The following is a 21,360-nucleotide window of genomic DNA, read 5'->3' as shown; positions in this document are numbered from 1 at the left end:
TCCTCATATCACTGTAAGTCACAGCCCTGGCTACAACTTAGGTCACACTATTTTGAAATGGTTTGAGCTTTCCTGGGTGCTTTGGTCATAATTATTCCTCGACTAAATATCACTAAATAGGTTAGTTAGCTTTAATTGGATGTAAGTCTTTTGTTCCCTTCGTAATGGTGGCATAGATGTGCTTCTATTTTCAGAGATTCTCAAAATCAGAATCATTGACTTGTTGTTTTGTGGCAGTTATACAGTGTAAGGACATAAAATGACTATAGATTACAAAAAAATAAATAAATAGTGCAAAAAGGAATGATGTAGGGTTCATAGTTCTCGGACTATCTGGCGGCAGAGGAGAAGAAGCTGTTCCTGAATTGTTGAGGGTGGGTCTTTTGGTTCCTTGCTGATGGTAGTACCAAGAAGACTGGAGACCTCCTCGTCCAGGACTGAAGGCCTGTCCTGAAGTGGAAGGACCGACCGCGTGTGTGGGTGAGTGAGAGCGAGGAAAAGGCTGTTGTTGTTTGGTTGCTTGTTGTGCTCTGGGTTATTTTGATCTGCCGAGCTTTGTGGGCGTGCTATTTTTAGTGCCAGAACGTGTGGCGACATTTACCATCCTAAGCTGTGTTGGACGTTAACGCAAACCTGAAATAAATCTGAAGTCTGAAGACGGCAAGACATCTTGAGGTGGTAAGTGATAGACGCCACCTTCCCAAGGCACTGACTCCTGAAGATGTCTCCGGTGGTGGGAAGGGTTGTGCCTTCCATGAAGCTGGCAGAGTCTACAGCCGTCTGTAATAAATCAAAAACCGGGTGTGAGGGAGATAGCTTCCTCCACAGCATGGTTACAGTTTTGAACTTGTTACCATGTGCAGTGGCTAACGACAAGTATCTCTGATGCAAACTCCGATTCTCTGGTCAGGAAGCTGAATTAGCGCAAAAGGCAGAAAGAAGCAGAGGGGATGGAATTATTGGTTGAGACATAAATCACTGCAGATGCTGGAATCTGGAGCAACAGACAATCTGCAGGAGGAACTTAATGAGTCAGGCAGCGTCTGTGAGGGAAAAAAATGAACATTTCAGATGAAAGCCCTGTGTTTGGGATTTATTAGTGTGATTCAATAAAGACGGTGGCAGGAATCTCATAGAGAACATCATTGAACAAATTGGAACAAATATGTTGCAGATTTAATTTTGATTATAGGTTGTGATTTTAAAAGGAACTTTAATACTTTTAGCAGGAACATTGCGTGTTCTGGATTTCAGTGCTGCAGTTGAAACAATCAGAGTCAGTGCGGGAGTCTGTGGGTCTGTGGCATTTCTTTCAGTGAGCTTTCCAACTTGTTCATCATCACTGCCCTCTCACAACTGCCATAGGAAGTAGGAGCAAATTAGGCCACTCGGCCCATCGAGTCTGCTCCATCTTTCTATCAGGGCTGATTTATTATTCCTCAACGCCAATTTCCTGCTGTAACCTTTGATGCCCTTTCTAATCAGGAAACTATCAACCTCCATTTTAAATATACTCCATAATTTGGCCTCCGCAGATGCCTGTGGCAATGAATTCCACAAATTTACTATCCTCTGGCTAAGGAAATATCTCCTCATCTCTGTTCTAAATGGACATCCCTCTGTTGTGAAGCTGTGCCCTAAACTCTGAGCCTTGTGGTCCTAAACTCACCCACTATAGCAAACATGCTCACCATATCCACTTTATCTAGACCTTTCAATATCGGTAGGTTTCATTGAGGTTCCGCATTATTCTTCTGAACTCCAGTGAGTACAGGCCCAGAGCCATCAAACACTCCACATATGTTAACCCTTTCATTCCTGGAATCATTTTCATGAACCCCCTCCGGATCCTCTCCAATGCCACCACATCTTTTCTTAGATAAGGACTGCCCTCAATACTCTAAGTGCAGTCTGACCAATTCCTTATAAAGCTTTAGCATCACATCCTTGCTCATGTTTGCTAGTCCTCTTGAAATGAATGCTAACATTGCATTTGCCTTCCTTACTACTGACTTAACCTGCAAATTAACCTTTAGGGAATCCTGCACAAGGACTCCCAAGCCTCTTTGCACCTCAGATTTTTGAATTTAGAAAATGGTCTACAGCTTTATTCCTTCTACCAAAGTGCATGACCCTACACTTCCCTGCACTATATTCCATATTCCACTACTTTGCCCATTCTCCCAATTGGTCCAAGTCCTTCTGTAGACCCCCTGCTTCTTCAACTCTGCATGCTCCTCCACCTATCTTTGTATCGTCTGCAAACCTGACCATAAAACTATCAATTTTGTCATCCAAATCATTAACAGTAAAAAGAAGTAGTCCTAACACCAAAACCTGTGGAACACCACTAGGCACTCTTTAATCCCAATCTTTCCCTTCTGCCAGTCAGCCAGTCTTCTGTCCATGCTAGTACCTTTCCTATAATACCATGAGCTCTTACCTTGCTAAGCAGTCTCATGTACAGCACCTTGTCAAAGACCTTTTGAAAATCTAAGTAAACAACACCAACTTATTGTCCTTTGTCTATCCTCCCTGCTAGTTCTTCAAATAATTCCAAAAGACTTGTAAGGCAAGATTTCCTGTTAAGGAAACCATGCTGACTTTGGCTTCTTTTATCATGTGCCTCCAAGTGCCCTGAAACCTCAACCTTAAGGATGAACTCCAATGTCCTCCCAACCACAGAAATCAGGCTAACTGTCTTATAATTTCCTTTCTTCTGCTCCCTCTTCCTTCTTATAGAGTAGAGTGACATTTGCAATTTTTCAGTCCTCTGGAACCATTCCAGAATCTAGTGATTCTTTAAGGATCATTACTAATACCTCCACAATCTCTTCAGCTACCCAGTTCAGAAACCTGGTGTGTAGTCCATCTGGTCCAGGTGACTTAACTACCTTCAGGTAATTCAACTTTCCAAGCACCTTCTACTTAGTAATAGCAACTGCACTCACTTCTTCCCCCTGACAGTCTCGAATTTCAGGCATACTGGTAGCGTCTTCCACAGTGAAGATTGATGCAAAATACTATTAAGTTCGTCTGCCATTTCTTTCTTCCCCATTACTACCTCTCCAGCATAATTTTCCAGTGGTCTAATATCCTCTCTTGCTTCTCTTTTACTCTTTATATATCTCAAAAAAATGTTTGGTATCCTCTTTTATATTATTGGCCTTACCTTCATATTTCATCTTTTCTCTCCTCATAGTTGTTAGCTGCTTTCTGTTGCTTTTTAAAAGCTTCCCAATCCTCTAACTTCCTACTATTTTTTGCTATATTATATGCTCTCTGTTTTGTTTTTATGCCGTCTTTGACTTCCCTTGTCAGCCACAGTTGCCTCAGCCTCCCTTTAGAATACTTCTTCATCTTTGGGATGTATCTATCTCGTGCCTTCCAAATTGTCTCCAGAAACTCCAGCCATTGCTGCTCCATGCCATTCCCGATAGTGTTCCCTTCCAATCAAGTTCGGCCAGCTCCTCTTTCATGCCTCCATAATTCCTTTATCTCCACTGTAATACTGATATATCTGACTTTACCTTCTCCCTCTCAAACTACAGGGTGAATTCTATATTATGATCACTGTCTCCCAAGGGTTCCTTTACCTCAAGCCCCCTAATCAAATATGATCAAATAACAATCAATCCAGAGTTGCCTTTCCCCTCGTTGGCTCAACCACAAGCTGCTCTAAAAGGCCCTTCCAAAGGCTTTCTACAAATGCCTCTCTTGGGATCCAACACTAACCTGATTTTTCCAATCTACCTGTACACTGAAATCCCCATGACTATCGTAACATTGCCCATATTGCATGTCTTTTCTATCTCCCGTTGTAATTTATATCTGATATTTATTTATTTCTTTATAGATACACCGCAGAATACGCCCTTCTGGCCCCTTGATCCATGTTACCCAGCAAACCGCCCCCAGCCTGACAATGCTGATTTAATCTAAACCAACCGCAGGACAATTTACAATGACCAATCAACCTACTCAGTGTGCCAGGAGAGGAAACTGGAGCACCTGGGGAAACCTACGTACTCCACAGGAAGGATGTACAGAGACTCCTTACAGTGGACGCTGGGATTGAACTCCAACGCCCTGAGCTGTAATAGCTTTGTGCTAACCTCAACACTACAGTTCGGGGGCCTGTATATAATTCCCATCACGGTCTTTTTACCCTTGCAGTTTTGTAACTCTGCCAACAAGGATTCTACATCTTCCGATCCTATATCAACTCTTTCTAAAGAATTGATTTCATTGTTTACCAACAGAGCCGCACCAACCACCTGTCTGTCTCTTCTTTCAATACTACCTGTATCCTTCAATATAAAGCTCTGAGCTATGATCTTCTTTCAGCCACAACTCAGTGATGCCCACAACGTCATACCCGCCAATCTTTAACTGTGCTACAAGATCATCTACCTTGTTCCATATACTGCTTGCTTTCTTATAAAACACCTTTGGTCATATATCCATCACCCTTTTTGGTCTTGCTCCCATTTTACTATTGAGCCCATCCCACTGACTGCAGTTTTGTCCCATCATCTGCCTGTCCATCCTCACAGTCTCACTGCACATTGCATCAACTTGTCTACCAACTGTCCCATCCTCAACACTATCACTCTGGTTACCATCTCCCTGCTAAATACTTCCCTCTCCTGCTGCCCTCTCACTTCTGTCCTCACCCTTCTCTCTCTATCTCTCTCTCTCTCTCTCAGCACTGCCCTGTCACAATTGTCCCCTCACCACATCTCTCTCCCACTGCTCACTCAATACTTCCCTCTCCCACTACCCTCTTGCCCCTTAAGCAAATATCACAATTACAATGTAGCTGATCTTGGCTTGCTAATGAAACAAAAATAACATGGACTCTCCTTTGCTAATCACCAGAAACCAGGGTCCCTGTCAGAGGGGCAAAGACTTGTGTCTGACAGTGAGGCTCCTCTCCACAGGGTGAAGCCAAGGATTGATCTGAACGGTTGTGGAGCTAAGAGTGAAGCAGAAATGTGAATTCCAAGAACAACAGACATTTCATCGGCTTTTCTCACCAGAAATTTTATTATTATTATCATCAGGTATTCGTGCCTGTGCTCTCCTGGGAGGCCACTACATCCTCTTTGGAAGCCATGAGCATGTCTCAGAGTCAACCCCTCATGGTTCCCTAACAGGAGCAGGTCTCAGCAGTTGAGGGAGCACAAAAAAGAGGCTATACAAAGTCTGAATGCGTCCATAAACACAAGAGGTTCTGCAGTGTTGGAACTCTAGAGCAACACACACACACAGAATGCCGGAGGAGATCAGCACATTCGGCGGCACCTGTGGAGGACAATAAATAGTCGACCTTTTGGGCCAAGTCCTGTTGAAGGGTCTCGTCCTGAAGCATCATCTGTTTATTTCCCTCCATAGATGCTGCCTGGCTTGCTGAGATCCTCGAGCATATTGTGTGAGTTGCTTTGAATGCATTCACACCCTGGTGTAAGGTTATTCCCATCTTCACTATTTCCTCCCTGTTTGTTTGCCACTCATCCTCGTTACCATCAGCTGTTCTGAAACAGAGCCTTGTGACAGAAGCAGTAAAATCTTCTGCAATGTCCCTTTTCAGTTTTGCACAAGAATTAAGCAGGCTTGAGTGGGAGATTTCCAGTGTTGTGATGTATTGTGCGTGGAAGCAGCACTCTGCATTGATTACATAAATTGTTGCAACTCAAAAAGCTTCCAACCTCTGCACAGGTGCTTTTAGCCTAAACCTCATTTGGAGTCTTGTGAGGGATTTCTTGTTGGAGATGGAGATGAGGAGACATACAGGAATGAGATAGATCAGCTGGTTGAGTGAGGTGGCAACAATAACCTTACACTCAACATCAGTAAGTCCAGGGAATTGATTGTGGTTTTCTGGAACGGGAAATCAAAGGAATACATACCAGTCCTCATCGAAGGATCAGCAGTGGAAAGAGTGAGCAGTTTCAATTCCTGGGTCTCAACATCTCTGAAGATCTATCCTGAGCCCAACATATTGATGCAGTTACAAAGAAGGCACAACAGTTATATTTCATTAGGAGTTTGAGGGGACTTGGAATGTCATCAAAGACTCTTGGAAATGTCTACAGATGCACCATGGAGGGATTTCTACCTGGTTGTGTCATTGTCTGGTCTGGAGGGGCCACCGCACAGGATCGGAAAAAGCTGCTGGAAGTTGCAAGCTCAGCCAGTTCCATCATGGGTACCAGCCTCCACAGCATTGAGGGCATCTTCAAAAGGTGACATCTCAAAAAAGACATCATCTATCCATATTCCTTACTTTTTCGTAGTATTTTCCACTCAAGAGCATTGGTGTTTCCTTACTAGGCTGTGATGCAGCCTGTCAATATACTGTCCACCAGACAGCTATAAAAGTTTGTCACAGTTTACTGAAATTTTGCAAACTTCTAAGGAAGTAGAGGCACTGTCATGCTGGACCAGGACAGATCCTCTGAAGTGATTAACACCGAGGAAATTAAAGTTGCTGACCCTCTCCCTCTCTGATCCCCTGATGAGGACTGCATCATAGACCAATTGTTTCCTACTCCTGAAGTGTATAATTAGCTCCTTGGTCTTGCTGACATTGAGTGAGAGGTTGTTGTTGTGACACCACTCGGCCAGATTTTCAATTTCCCTCCTATGTATACGCTGTTTTGTCACCACCACCTTTGATGAATCAATGGCAGTGGTGTCATCAGCAATCTTATAAATACGGCATTGGAACTGTGCCTATCCACACAGTTGTAAGTGTAAAGCGAATAGAGCAGGGGGCTAAGCACACAGCCTTGTGGTGCACCTGTGGTGTTGGACATTGTGGAGGAGATGTTGCCAATCCAAACTGACTGGAGTCTGCAAGGGAGGAAATCAAGGATTCAGTTGCGCAACGAGGTATTGAGGCCAAAGTGTTGAAGTTTCTGATTAATTTTGAGGGGATGACAGTAGTGAATGCCAAGCTGTAGACAATAAACCACATCCTAATATTTGCATCTTTGCTGTTCAGAGGTTGAGTGAAAAGCCAATGAATTGGCATCTGCTGTGGACCTGTTGTTCCAGTTGGCAAATTGGAGCGGATTCAAGTGACCTCTCAGGCAGGAATTGTTTTATCACCTGCCTCTCTAAACACTTCATCACTGTGGACGTAAGTGCTACTGGACGATAGTCATTGGAAGCAGGTTATCACATTCTTCCTACGTACTGACATAATTAAAGGGTGCTTGAAATGAGTGGGTATCTCAGACTGCCGAAGTGAGAGGTTAGTGATCCTCGTGAACACTCCAGACAACTAATCAGCACAGGTCTTTATTAAATCAGCCAGCTACTCCATCTGGACTGGGAGCTTTCCACAGATTCACCCTCTTAAAGGATGCTCTCACATTGGCCTCAAAAGCTGAAATCAGAGAGTCAACGGGAGCTGTGGGAGCTTGTGATGGTTCCTCCTTGTCTTGATGGTCAAAGTGGGCGCAGGAGGCTTTGAGCTCATTTGGCAGTGAAGCCCTGTTGTCACATATGTCACTGGATTTCACTTTGTGAGAGGTGATAGTACTCAAGCCCTGCCACAGCTGTCGAACATCCTTCACTGATTTAAGTTTAGTCCAGAATTGCCACTTCGGCCGTGAGATGGCTTTCCAGAGATTGTACCTGGTCCTCTTGTGACCTTGGTCACCAGACTTGAACGCCTCTGACCTGACCCTCAGCAGCCTGCAGATCTCATGGTTCATCCAGGGCGTCAGATTGGGGAAGATTCCGAATGATCTTGTGGGGACACAAACATCCACAACTGCTTTTATGAAGTCCGGGACAATGGTGGTATATTCATTCAGACCACACATTAGTCCTTGAATACAGCCGGGTCCAGCAGCCTGAATCAATCCCATTCCTATGGCCGTTCCTCTGCCGCACGCAACCAGCTTTTAGATCTCTGGAGACTTGCTCCTCAGCCTCTGCCTGTATGCAAGTGATCAGTTTTACCGAAATGCAGTCCGGGTTTGGAACAGTAGACGTTCTTTATCTTAGTATAGCAGTGGTCTAGTTTTCATTTTTTTATATTTCTTTATTTTAGTCTTTATTATATGTAAATAAATATTATATATATTTACTTATTGTAATTCATAGTTTTTCAATTATGTATTTAAATCTACTGCTACAAAACAACAAATTTCATGACATATGCCAGTGATATTCATTTTGATTCTGATTAATGAATTTTTAGCCCCTGAAAGGAGCTGGTAATGCTCCTAAAAAGTATCGATTTAATATTAATAAACTAGATTCCTGTATTATAGAGCCAGTGACATGAGTTCAAATCCTTCAGTGGCTACTGAGAAATTTAAATTCAAGCAATAAACTAAATCTGGAACATAACACAAAAACTAGTGTCAGCAAGTCTGTCTCTGTTGCTTTTGAGTGTCATTAAGTCATTGTAACCTGTAGTTGTCCAGAGGACAGGACATGAAAGCTCATTTCCCTACGGATAGTGTAGTTGTCCATAGGGTTTTTGTGGCAAAAGACAGAAATAGATTGCCAGGCCCTTCTTCCACACAACACAGATACTGCTGCTGCCCAGGTTGGGCCCTGGTTGGATTCGAACTCTGGACCATCTGTCTTGGAGTCCAGTGCTGATGCCGCTACACCACCAGCATGAAATTACAAGATTGTTGCAAAGCCTATTTGGTTCACTATTGTCCTTCAGCGAGAGATATCCCTCCTCCAAAACCGGGACATGCAGACCAACCATATCTGTGGGGCATTCAGGGGTGGGCAACAAATGCTGGTATGCTATAAATGAATAAATACACACCATCAGAACAGCTTTCTTCATTAAGGGAATCCACACTAACACCCCAGATGTGGATTCTGGATCGGCCTCTACAGCCCCTGAGGGGAACATTATGCTCGACTTGGGTGATGGTACCACTCACTACTAGTACTATTACTGTGCTTGTCAGTGGCACTTAGAATGAGCAGCAGCCCAAAGGCCTCAGTATTTGAACCAAGGATTACACCTGCGGACAGGATCAAAGACAAGTGTTTTACTTTGCCCGGAATCAAAGCTCTTTTCAACATTTGACGCAGTTTCTGCAGCAAATTTTAGGTAAAGGATCCCTTTTATTGATATATATTGAGCAAAGCTTGTGCACTTGTAGAGCAGGATGTGAAGGGTAAACACATATAGTCCTGCTCTCCATATATTGCTGCAAAAATAACAGGTGATAGCGATTGCTTTGTGTGGACCACCTCCCGATCAGAACTCTCACCTTGCAGGCTGATTGGGAAACGCATCCGTATCTGAGGGAATCCCATTTTACTCTTACAGAGGCAGTAACGCCCTGAGGAACACCATGGAATTCTGATCATTTTTAATTACAACACATTTTACAGGATTGCAATGCCAATGACAGTCTTTATTTTAACTCTCAGCATCAGGAAATGAGCTGAGTGTGATAGATACTTTATTGATTCCAAAGGAAATTACAGTGTCATAGTAGCACTACAAGTGCACAGATAAACAAATATACAAATATTAGAAGAGAAGTAAGAAAGAATAAAAAATCAGTCACCTCAAGCAGTCTAACAGGAGAGGGTCATCACTTCCCCGGCTATAGTGCCTAATGGCCGAGTGGAAGAATGATCTCACTTAGCGCTCTTTGGAGCAGCGCAGAATGAGTCAGAATCAGGCTTTAATATCACAGGCACATGTCATGAAATTTGCTGTTTTGCGGCAGCAGTACAGTGCAATACACAATAAAAACGCTGTATATATTCCTTATTAATATTTATAGTTAAATTAAATATGTAATGCAAAAAGAGAGGGGAAATAGTGAGGTAATGTACACGGGCTAATTGTCAATCCAGAAATCTAATGGCGGAGGGGAGGAAGATGTTCCTAAAATGTTGAGTGTGTGTCTTCAGGCTCCTGTACCTCCTCCTTTATGGTAACAATGAGAAGAGAGCATGATCTGGGTCCTTAATGATGGATGTCACTGTGTTCTCTGCGTGACTTCTTCCGATAATTATAGAAATGCAACTCCCTTGTGCTGACGGGAGATGATGCCAGAGGTGTTCATCTGGAAGCTCTCTCTTGTCCACCGTGTCTTCAGAATCCTCCTCCAAACGGTCTCCAGACTGTGAGACATCTCCAGAAGCTGAACTCTCTGACTGAAGAAATTACTGCTCACCTCCCTGTTAGTTCTTGTACCAGTTATCTTGTCTGCAGCTCGACCACGATAGCAGAAATACATTTTTCCCGCTCGGTCTATCAAAACCCCCTCATAACACTGACCATTTCACCCTTAAACTTACTGTTCTATGGAGAACAACCATAGCTTCTCCAAATACATAGCATAACCCCAATGTTGCGTATTTAATATTTCAATAATATTTACGTAATCTTATATATATACTGTTGGATGAATAATTCTTGTTCGTTTAAATAATTACAGGTTATATTTTTTTTAAGCGCGTTAATTGAATGTGTCATCGTGCTACCGCGTGCTTAAAGTAAATTGGAACTACTCCCGTATTTTTGGACACCCGTGAGTTTCTTTGAATTAGTTTAATGTTTTGAGTTACAAAGATAACACTTAACTTGGCTATAATATGGTAAACATCTCTAATTCCTTTCCAGTTTCTGAAGTTTGGCGCCAACAATGGTGCAAAATTCTCCAAGTGATTCCCAACCCAAAACTGTGAAGCATGGATTCTTTTATTTTCAATTGCCTTACCATTTTCAAATCTTCGTAAGATGCAACCCCTCTGTTCTTCCATTCAGCTCGGTGCCCCATTTCTCGGCACGGTGTATCACTTCTTCGTACTTTGTACATTAAACCTCATGCGCCACTAGCTCTGCCTTTCACCATGCCCACTACAACTCTGCTGCCATCCAATTCATTAGGTGCCAACTATTTCCAGATTACATTCGCTGTTCCCGTTATGATTTACAGAACGGGGTTACAAATGCTCTACTAATGAGTACCCGTATGTACAAATACTTTTCCATTATATTAAATTCAAACTGCTGACACACATTCCTTCCTACACAAGAAAACATTTATAACATGGTACAGTATGATATAGTTTACGACAGAGTAAACCTATTTCTGATTCTCTCTCTCTCTTTAGTAATTGTTCTTTTTAATTATTTAGGTACTCTTGACGCTATTCATTACAAAATTGTGAAAGTATGGTTACCTTATCGAGTCACTTTGCGTATTTTCTGACATGGACAAAATCAATTTACGAGCGTTTGTAAAAACGGAACCTGTTCATCAACTGGAGACGAGCTCTATCCACCCGGAATTGTTAAAAGTAGTAAATTGAGTCCTGATGAAGGGTCTCGGCCCTAAATGACGACTGTTTACACTTTTTGCATGGATGCTGCCTGGCTTGCTGATTTCCTCCAGTACTTTGTGTGTGTTGCTTGGACTCCCAGCATCTGCAGATTTTCTCGTTGATAAACCAAGAGGTGGCGCCGTTATCATACTAGATTTGGTCAGATCTCTGTCAAAGGAGGAACAGCGGGAGCGGTCCCTATCCAAGTAATTATATAATCAGTAACTGACAGCCAGTAAAATTTACTGCTTAAAGATACACAACCCCAATCATAGTTGTTTTACAGAAATGTAAAGCAACTGTCTCACGGCTTCTGGTCACAGGATTAGTGAATCACTGATGTCCAAAATAATCATTTTCCTTTGAGCAACATCCAGTGCTGGAGGAATTCAGCGTCAGGACAGATGAAGGGTCTCGGCCAGAAACACCGACTGTTTATACCCCCAAAGGTGCTGCCTGAATTGCTGAGTTCCTGCAGCATTTTGTGTGTGTTTCTCAAGATTTCCATCATCTGCAGAATCTCCTAGGAGTACTCGTTTTCCTTTTTCAGGCTCCTGAGCGCATCATAATTACAGAGTTCGCCTGACTGAGGCGGAGCCCACCAAAGTGAAACCGCCTGAAGCCGTTTCCACATGATTTGATGGAGCTTTCTCATCTTGCTTCATTTGAATTGCTCTGTGATTCCTCATCTCTCACTCCAGCACCTGAGAGGCGGTGTAATGTTAGGGGGACGTCTGCAGAGATTGGAAATTGGGAGAGAAAAAGCAGAAAATACTCAGCTGGTCAGGCAGTTTCTACAGAAAGAAAAAAAAACAGACTTAACGTTTCAGATCGATGATCTTTCACGATTAAATCTGACCCAGAATTTGCAATGAATGCCAAACTCGTATTTACAAACTTGCAAGTTGTAAATATGAAGTAAATATTATTGTGGGGGTGGGCGAGTGCTGCTCGAAAAATTTATTGAGTATTTCCGGGGTTTTCTATTCTTATTTCAGAATTCTTAGTCTTTATTGTGTGCCTTTTGATAAGTAAAGGTTGCCAGGTAACAAAGGATGAGATTTTTGGCATCGGGTGAACATGTCCTGGAGTTTAAGTTGATGCAGTTTAGTCCCACCAGAAGTTCATCTGTAAAAGATGTTCCCGTGTACCATTGAATTAAATAGCTAGATTCAAAGTTCTGACAAATGATAAATCAAATAGCCCTGCATTGTAATAAGTCTCTGTGCCCAGTAATTTGATAATAATGCCATAAATGGATAATAGTGTCATTATCTATGATTCTGAGGACTCGTGGATAACATTACACTATGCTCGGTGGCCACTTTATTAGGTACTTCCTGTACTTAATAAAGTGACCATTGAGTTTATGTCCATGGTCTTTGCTGCTGTAGCCCATCCACATCAAGGTTCAACATGTGTGTGTTCAGAGATGCTCTTCTGCACACCACTATTGTAATGTGTGGTTATTTGGGTTACTGTCGCCTTCCTGTCCGCATGAACCAGTCTGGCCACTCTCCTCTGACCTCTCTCATTAACAGGGCAGTTTTGTCCACAGAATGGCTGCTCACTGGATGTACGTTAGTATTTTTTTGTTTCTTGCACCATCCTCTGTAAACTCTGAAGACCGTTGTGTGTGAAAATCACAGGAAATCAGCACTTTCTGAGATAATCAAACCACCTCGTCTGGCACCAACATGGTCAAAGTCGCTTAGATCACATTTCTTCCCCATTCTGATGTTTGGGCTGACCAACAACTGGATCTCCATGTCTGCATGCTTTTATGAATTGAGTTGCTGCCATCATGATTGGCTGATTAGATATTTGCATTAACAAGCAGGCGTACAGGTATACTTAATAAAGCTGTCACAGAGTATACATGTATTTTAAAGGATAACAGGGAGTCCTCCCCAGTGTGCTGATCATTATGCTTATGATCACATTGCTGTTTGTAGAACTTTGCCTTGTACATTTTCTATGCAACTTCAATGATAGGCTTCTCAAGTATTTCATCAGCTGCAAAGTGCTTTGGGAGGTGTTAAGAAAAACTTAAGGGAATCGAAAAATCATTTTATTAATCTTATTTAGCAGTTATGTTTTCATATATGATACAATTTGATCAGTTATTTGCACAGTGTATATTATATACGATGCCTGAGATTCCACATTTTACAAATTTATTACACCCCCTAAGCTGGGACCCTTAACCCCCTGCTTCAGAGTCAATAGTGGCATCAAATTAGAAAAATGTAACTTCCAAATCACAGTTCTGTGGATTTTTATGGAGAATAAATGTATTTTACAAGGCATAGGAATCAAAGGAGTTTGTGGGAGTGACTGTGCAAATTATTTGTACCTGTTGGGCGCGATACGTTAAGTGGTTCTATTGGGACGAAGTAGATCTGTTTCTTTGGTACATGATATGGTTGTATTGGGGGGGGCTCCAGTATAAAAAGCAGTTTATTAGAATACAGAGTATTTGGTAATCATTTGGGTTCAACATCTATTGAGATGCAGTGCTTGAGTGGTTTCATTAGGGTGTAGACTATGATGTGTATGATAGGTTACTGCGTGTGATGGTTCTTTGTTGGAAGTCATAGCCGGCAGATGATTCTACAGAATACAGTACATGACTTGTGACTCATTGGGGTTACAGAAAAAAATCACATGGCAGAGCATTAATCTTTAAGGTGGCATAGTGATCAAAGGGACTTCAGCTAGACGATTACCCTGCATTGTTATCTGCTCTTAGATATTGTACATTTCCAATATTTACACTTTGAGGATCAATCCAGCTAACAATTTACAGCCGCCAAGTGACAGACTAAACACGATCCATTTCTACCCAAGCTCCCCATTAGTCAATGGAAGCACTTCCACTCTGTAATGCTGTTACTGAAATATAGGGACTGAGATTGATTAGAGTGAAAGGAAGCAGCAACGTATTACCTTTTCAAGTATATATTTAAATCCAATTTGATTTTTTATTAATGTCATTCCAGAATCAAACCAACATGTGCTTAAGACTTTCTCATCTTCTCTTTGGTTCTTCTGCCAACTACTTTAAATCTCTATCCTTGGGTTACTGATCTACTCACTGAGTACAAAAAGTCATGGAGTTGTAGATCTCTACACACAGCAGCAGCAGCTCCTTTGGCCCATCTAGTCTGTGCTGGCCAGGTTTTCTGCCTAGGCCCATCTATCTGTACCCGGACCAGAGCCCTCCATACCTCTCTCATCCACGTACCTATCCAAACTTATCTTAAGTGTATTATAAAATGAAAGAGCATAGCAGGACTCCTCTTGACTACCATACCTATATCATCTCTTCGAGAATTTTCCAAACAATCCTATTCCTTTTGACTTTCCCAAAAGTCCTATATATATTTTCCCAATGACCTACCTAATCTATTTTGAAAATCTGCCATGCTAACTTCTTTCCAAACAGGACATTCCATCTTGCTTCAATTAGGAGCTTGCAAAAGTCTATCTTCCATGATTGTGACCACTTCGATTTATCCACCACAGTGGGGCAGCAGTGGAGCTGTAGTCTTGCTGCTCTCATGATCCAGGATCGATCCTGAACTTCGGTGGTGTTAGTGTGGAGTCTGCACATTCTCCCTCCGACAGCGGGGGTTTCCTCCTACATCTCAAAAAAGTGTGGGGTGGGTGCTGAAAATTGTTCCTGCTGTATAAGTGAGTGAGAGATTGAGGAGTGGGGGGATCTGATGGGAATGTAGGGAGAAGAGGTTACACAGAAAATTAGCAGGGGAACAGGACAGCAGGACTTGATACGTCTAAAGCAGGGTCCACGGACCAGACAGTTAATGGTAGTGGTCCACAGCATACAAAAGATTCAGAACCCCTGGTTTAAAGTACAACTGGAAATAAGTACTTCTGCAAACTGGTACCTGGAGCCAGGCTGTTATTTTGTGGTGCACAATCAATTACTAACAAACATCAAGAAAGCTCGATCCTGATCTGGATCTTATTCCATCCATCACTCCCCTAACCTGGTTCTGGGTTTGGCATTAGCTTATATTTCTATCCTAAAATGGAGTGATTTCAGTCCCCACCACTGGAGGTGATGCTGCATTGAATATGGGCGTCAACCCTTTGTTGGCAAGATCAGCGCCTTTCCTCTTTAAAGGCATTAACATTTGAAGATTAGCTTGTATGAAGAGAGTTGACTGGAGTGGCTCTGGGTTCTGAACCACTGATTTTCTGCATGCATATTTTTAAAAAAATCAATCCTTACTCTTGAGGGATTGGGTGCAACGTCCTATACTTAAGGCTCAATGGTAGTAACTTCCCTTCACCTTCCATTTAAGGCAATCAAGAGCATCATGCAAGATTGGACAGCTTTTCCATGCAATGACCAGAGAATTCTTCCCCATATTTTAATTTAAATTTGCTCTAACAGTGTGATGCTGAAGACTTTACACCAAGAACTATCTGGCACAGAAACAGGGCAGCTCTCTCCAATTACTGGCATTGAAGATTCGCTCAAGCCCTGTAACACTCGATCATGAGGTTGAGTGTCGCCTTGAGAGGTCGACCTCCCACCCTGTGACCTACTGTCAGGTCATTGACTATATTCAGTGGGAAAAATTAGCCCCACCACTCTCACTCTCTTACAAAATTCTGAGCTCTTTGCTCTGTTCCTTCCCCCTAACGTCTCCCCACTCTCCCAACCTACCCCAGTTCCTAAACTGTGTGGTCTTCAACCCACTGGCACAGTCGCTTGGCGTATTTGTCAGGGTGGACAGTGGAGAAGGACTGGCCCCGATACCTGATGCACTTCCACAGGTATTCCAGCTTTTTACGGAACCCGTAAACGGTGAAGATGTCAATGATTCCTACAAAGTAGCGGGTCTGGGCCCCGTCAATGACATGCAAAGAATTCTTGCAGTTGGGCAGCAGCCGGCGATTCTGGGCCGAGACATCGGCCAATTCCATCTCCGAACCACTGCTGCCTGTTGAGCTCAACGTTGCCCTGGGCACTTCCTTGACGTGGCACTCGTCTGTGCCACTGACCACCTCGGACACCAGCACCGTAGATTCCTCTTCCACAAGCCCTGGGACTGAAGTCCCAGTGGAGTGACTGGGGCTGCCTCCACTGATCATCGATCTGTGAGAGAGGGGAGAAAGAACTGTAAGAATACTATAAAGTGCTACACAGCTGAGTTCCTCCAGCATTTTGTGTGTGTTGATTCAATTTAAGCATTTCTTTGAGGTACTGCTATAAAACAGGAAGGAAAATGTGGCCAATTTGGTAACCAATAGCTTTTATAGGCAGCCATAAAGTAGTGGCTACTCTTGTAGTGATGTTACTTCAGAAACAAATATTGATCCCAGAACACCTGAAATAAATCATATATTTCTTCAATACAGTGACTGGGGGATCTTTTAATTCTACTCAATAAGGCTGATGTGATATTGGTTTAACTTCTCTGAATTCTACTCAATAAGGCTGATGTGATATTGGTTTAACTGGGATGAACTACAACAACTGTTCATCCCAGTTTGGCAAAAGAATAAATCAGGGAAGGTAGTGCACCTGTGGCTGACAAGGGAAATTAGGGATAGTATCAATTCCAAAGAAGCAGCATACAAATTAGCCAGAAAAAGCGGCTCACCTGAAGACTAGGAGAAATTCAGAGTCCAGCAGAGGAGGACAAAGGGCTTAATTAGGAAAGGGAAAAAAGATTATGAGAGAAAACTGGCAGGGAACATAAAAACTGACTGTAAAAGCTTTTACAGACATGTGAAAAGAAAAAGATTGGTTAAGACAAATGTAGGTCCCCTACAGACAGAAACAGGACATGGCAGACCAATTGAATAACTACCTTGGTTCTGTCTTCACTAAGGAGGACATAAATAATCTTCCGGAAATAGTAGGGGACAGAGGATCTAGTGAGATGGAGGAACTGAGGGAAATACATGTTAGCAGGGAAGTGGTGTTAGGTAAATTGAAGGGATTAAAGGCAGATAAGTCCCCAGGGCCAGATGGTCTGCATCCCAGAGTGCTTAAGGAAGTAGCCCAGGAAATAGTGGATGCATTAGTGATAATTTTTCAAAACTCTTTAGATTCTGGACTAGTTCCTGAGGATTGGAGGGTGGCTAATGTAACCCCGCTTTTTTAAAAAAGGAGGGAGAGAGAAACCAGGGAATTATAGACTGGTTAGCCTAACATCGGTGGTGGGGAAAATGCTAGAGTCAGTTATCAAAGATGTGATAACAGCACATTTGGAAAGCGGTGAAATCATCAAAGTCAGCATGGATTTGTGAAAGGAAAATCATGTCTGACGAATCTCATAGAATTTTTTGAGGATGTAACTAGTAGAGTGGATAGGGAAGAACCAGTGAATGTGGTATATTTGGATTTTCAAAAGGCTTTTGACAAGGTCCCACACAGGAGATTGGTGTGCAAACTTAAAGCACACGGTATTGGGGGTAAGGTAATGATGTGGATAGAGAATTGGTTGGCAGACAAGAAGCAAAGAGTGGGAATAAGCGGGACCTTTTCAGAATGGCAGGCAGTGACTAGTGGGGTACTGCAAGGCTCAGCTGGGACCCCAGTTGTTTACAATATATATTAATGACTTAGATGAGGGAATTAAATGCAGCATCTCCAAGTTTACGAAGCTGGGTGGCAGTGTTAGCTGTGAGGAGGATGCTAAGAGGATGCAGGGTGGCTTGGATAGGTTCGGTGAGTGGGCAAATTCATGGCAGATGCAATTTAATGTGGATAAATGTGAGGTTATCCACTTTGGTGGCAAAAACAGGAAAACAGATTATTAAGCAACACACATCAAAGTTGCTGGTGAACGCAGCAGGCCAGGCAGCATCTGTAGGAAGAGGTGCAGTCGACGTTTCAGGCCGAGACCCTTCGTCAGGACTAACTGAAGGAAGAGTGAGTAAGGGATTTGAAAGTTGGAGGGGGAGGGGGAGATCCAAAATGATAGGAGAAGACAGGAGGGGGAGGGATAGAGCCAAGAGCTGGACAGGTGATAGGCAAAAGGGGATACGAGAGGATCATGGGACAGGAGGTCCGGGAAGAAAGATGTGGGGGGGGACCCAGAGGATGGGCAAGAGGTATATTCAGAGGGACAGAGGGAGAAAAAGGAGAGTGAGAGAAAGAATGTGTGCATAAAAATGAGTAACAGATGGGGTACGAGGGGGAGGTGGGGCCTTAGCAGAAGTTAGAGAAGTCGATGTTCATGCCATCAGGTTGGAGGCTACCCAGACGGAATATAAGGTGTTGTTCCTCCAACCTGAATGTGGCCAATTAGGAAAAGGGGAGGTGCAACGAGACCTGGACGTCGTTATACACCAGTCATTGAAAGTGGGCATGCAGGTACAGCAGGCGGTGAAAAAGGCGAATGGTATGCTAGCATTCATAGCAAGAGGATTCGAGTACAGGAGCAGGGAGTACTACTGCAGTTGTACAAGGCCTTGGTGAGACCACACCTGGAGTACTGTGTGCAGTTTTGGTCCCCTAATCTGAGGAAAGGCATTCTTGCCACAGAGGGAGTGCAAAGAAGGTTCACCAGATTGATTTCTGGGATGGCAGGACTTTCATATGATGAAAGACTGGATCGACTAGGCTTATACTCGTTGGAATTTAGAAGATTGAGGGGGGATCTTATTGAAACGTATAAAATCCTAAAGGGATTGGACAGGCTAGATGCAGGAAGATTTTTCCCGATGTTGGGGAAGTCCAGAACAAGGGGTCACAGTTTGAGGATGAAGCGGAAGCCTTTTAGGACTGAGATTAGGAAAAACTTTTTCACACAGACAGCGGTGAATCTGTGGAATTCTCTGCCACAGGAAACAGTTGAGGCCAGTTCATTGGCTATATTTAAGAGGGAGTTAGATATGGCCCTTGTGGCTAAAGGGATCAGGGGGTATGGAGGGAAGGCTGGTACAGGGTTCTGAGTTGGATGATCAGCCATGTTCACACTGAATGGCGGTGCAGGCTTGAAGGGCCGAATGGCCTACTCCTGCACCTATTTTCTATGTTTCTATGAAAGAAAGCATCTTACAACACAGCACTCCTTCAGTCAATAAAGTGTTGACCTAGATTATGGTTTAAGTGCCAAGAGTGGACCTTGAATCATAAGACTGCTAATGACCTGTTAGCTAAAACCCAGCATTGTCATTCTCATGAAACTGTACAGCACTTTGGCCCCTAATTGCTGAAGCTGGTTCTTGTTCTTTCATATTTTAAGTACAGCTTATGATAAGATGGAGAGGTTCATTCCAGTTGGTCAGTTTTGTTTTTTTAAATCCACTTACTTCTTAGTGCGGAGAATAACACTTGCAAGGGACCAGCTCTGTCGCCGCTCGTCGAGGTGCAAAGGCTGGTGGGCTACCAGCAGGCTGTAGTCCAGAACGTTCAGACTTTTCAGATACTCTGTGTCAATGTTCACTTGCCGAACAAGCCAAGATCGTTGCTGATCTGGGACGAAACATTTCAGGAATCCAGAGCAATGCAGAATGATTAAGAAAACAGGACAGCTGGGTCAGAATTTGTGCAGGATTCACAATCCCCTATTGCGTCTCTCAAGACAAAGTTTTCATTGGGTTTTCAAACTTCTCCATAGCCTGATCTTCCCTAATCTCTATCCCTACAACCTTCTGAGATCTCCAGTCTTCTCCATAGCTGATATTAGCTTCTCCAACAGTGGCAGCCTTACCTTCAGTTTCCTGAGCCTTAACCTCTGGAATTCCCACCATTCCAGAGTTCTCCATCATTTCCCTCCCTCTCTGTACCTTTAAGAGGCTCCTTGGAACCTATTTCTTTAACCAAGCTGGTTGTCATCCATCCTTACATGGTTCCTTGATAATTGGACACAAGTATCACCTTGCTTTTGCTACATTAAAATACTCCACCGAAATGGAAATTATCACTGTTGCTACTGAACACCATCAGTTGTCACAAAAGATAACAGGAAATATTTTCTTCCCCAGAGTGTGAATGGAATTCTGTTCTTCTCAGCCAAGGGAATTATTTCCCAAGGGATGGCGGGGAAAGGATTGGTTTTCCACTGCTATCCTATACCTCAGATCGAACTGTGAATTATAACCTGTCCTAAGCTGGGCGTCAAGTCCGGTAGTTGAAATGTGCGCAAGGTTACTCATATGACCTCTCTTCCCTCTTCAAATGAGGATGAGGGTTCACAAGTAGACACCCCATCCCAATATTAAATATTTCTGTAAATAACAAAGGGCATTAGTTGATGAGTTAATAAACTACATCATTATCAATTAAATAGGTTTGGGTAACTAAAACCACCTCTGCCTACACATCCTGCTACCTCAAGAAAGTAGCCAAATAATCAAGGACTCCTCTCATCCTGCTCATTCCCTCTTCTTTCTTTTCCCATGAAAGTTCCCTCTTACCCTTGTCATTCCCTCTTCTCCTCTCTCCCATCAAGCAGACGATACAAAAGCCTGAGAGTTTGAACCACCAGGAGCAAGGACAGTTTCTATCCCACTATTACCAGACACTTGAACGGACCTCTCATATACTAAAAGAACTATTGAACTCCTGACCTCCCAGTCTACCTCAACGTAGCTCTTGCACTTCACTTGTCCACCTGCGCTGCATTTTCTCTGCAATTGCAACACTAATTGCTACTTCAAGCTAACCATATATGGCACATTCTGTCTGGATTATGAGTTATACAGCTCTCCTTACATGGCATGTGCAGTTCAACTCTTTGAGTGATTATGCAGAAAGTTTGAAGTTAATAACTCATCTCCTTCTACCTTAGGCCACAAACTTATCAATCACTCCCCGCTGTGGACCATTTTCTGGAGGTCCAAGACGCCGACTTCTACAAAGAAGGGATCCGTATGCTCCACAACCGCTGGACTAAGTGTGTAAATGTAGGAGGGGACTATGCTGAAAAATAAATGTGCTAGGTTTTCTAAAACTGACTCCTTCTACCTTAGGCCATGAACTTATCAATCACCCCCTGTATATGCAAAACAAAAGCTTATCACCGTATTAAT

The 21,360-nt window shown here is 43.0% G+C and overlaps 1 protein-coding gene across 1 annotated transcript in view; it reads right to left on the bottom strand.

Moving 5' to 3' along the window:
- Positions 1 to 13,429: 13,429 nt before the first annotated feature.
- Positions 13,430 to 21,360, bottom strand: part of pip5kl1 (phosphatidylinositol-4-phosphate 5-kinase-like 1) — a 62,667-nt gene continuing 54,736 nt past the window's right edge. The window contains exons 9-10 of the mRNA XM_072240311.1: positions 19,639 to 19,801; positions 13,430 to 16,468 (exon numbers count right to left, since the gene is read on the bottom strand). Coding sequence (XP_072096412.1) covers positions 16,045 to 16,468; positions 19,639 to 19,801 — 587 coding nt within the window. The 3' untranslated portion in view covers positions 13,430 to 16,044. The remainder of the gene's footprint in view (positions 16,469 to 19,638; positions 19,802 to 21,360) is intronic.

The sequence above is a fragment of the Mobula birostris genome, chromosome 22, assembly GCF_030028105.1.
Source record: "Mobula birostris isolate sMobBir1 chromosome 22, sMobBir1.hap1, whole genome shotgun sequence".
In the NCBI taxonomy this organism is placed as follows: Eukaryota; Metazoa; Chordata; class Chondrichthyes; order Myliobatiformes; family Myliobatidae; genus Mobula; species Mobula birostris.
This window is presented reverse-complemented; position numbering and strand designations above follow the sequence as displayed.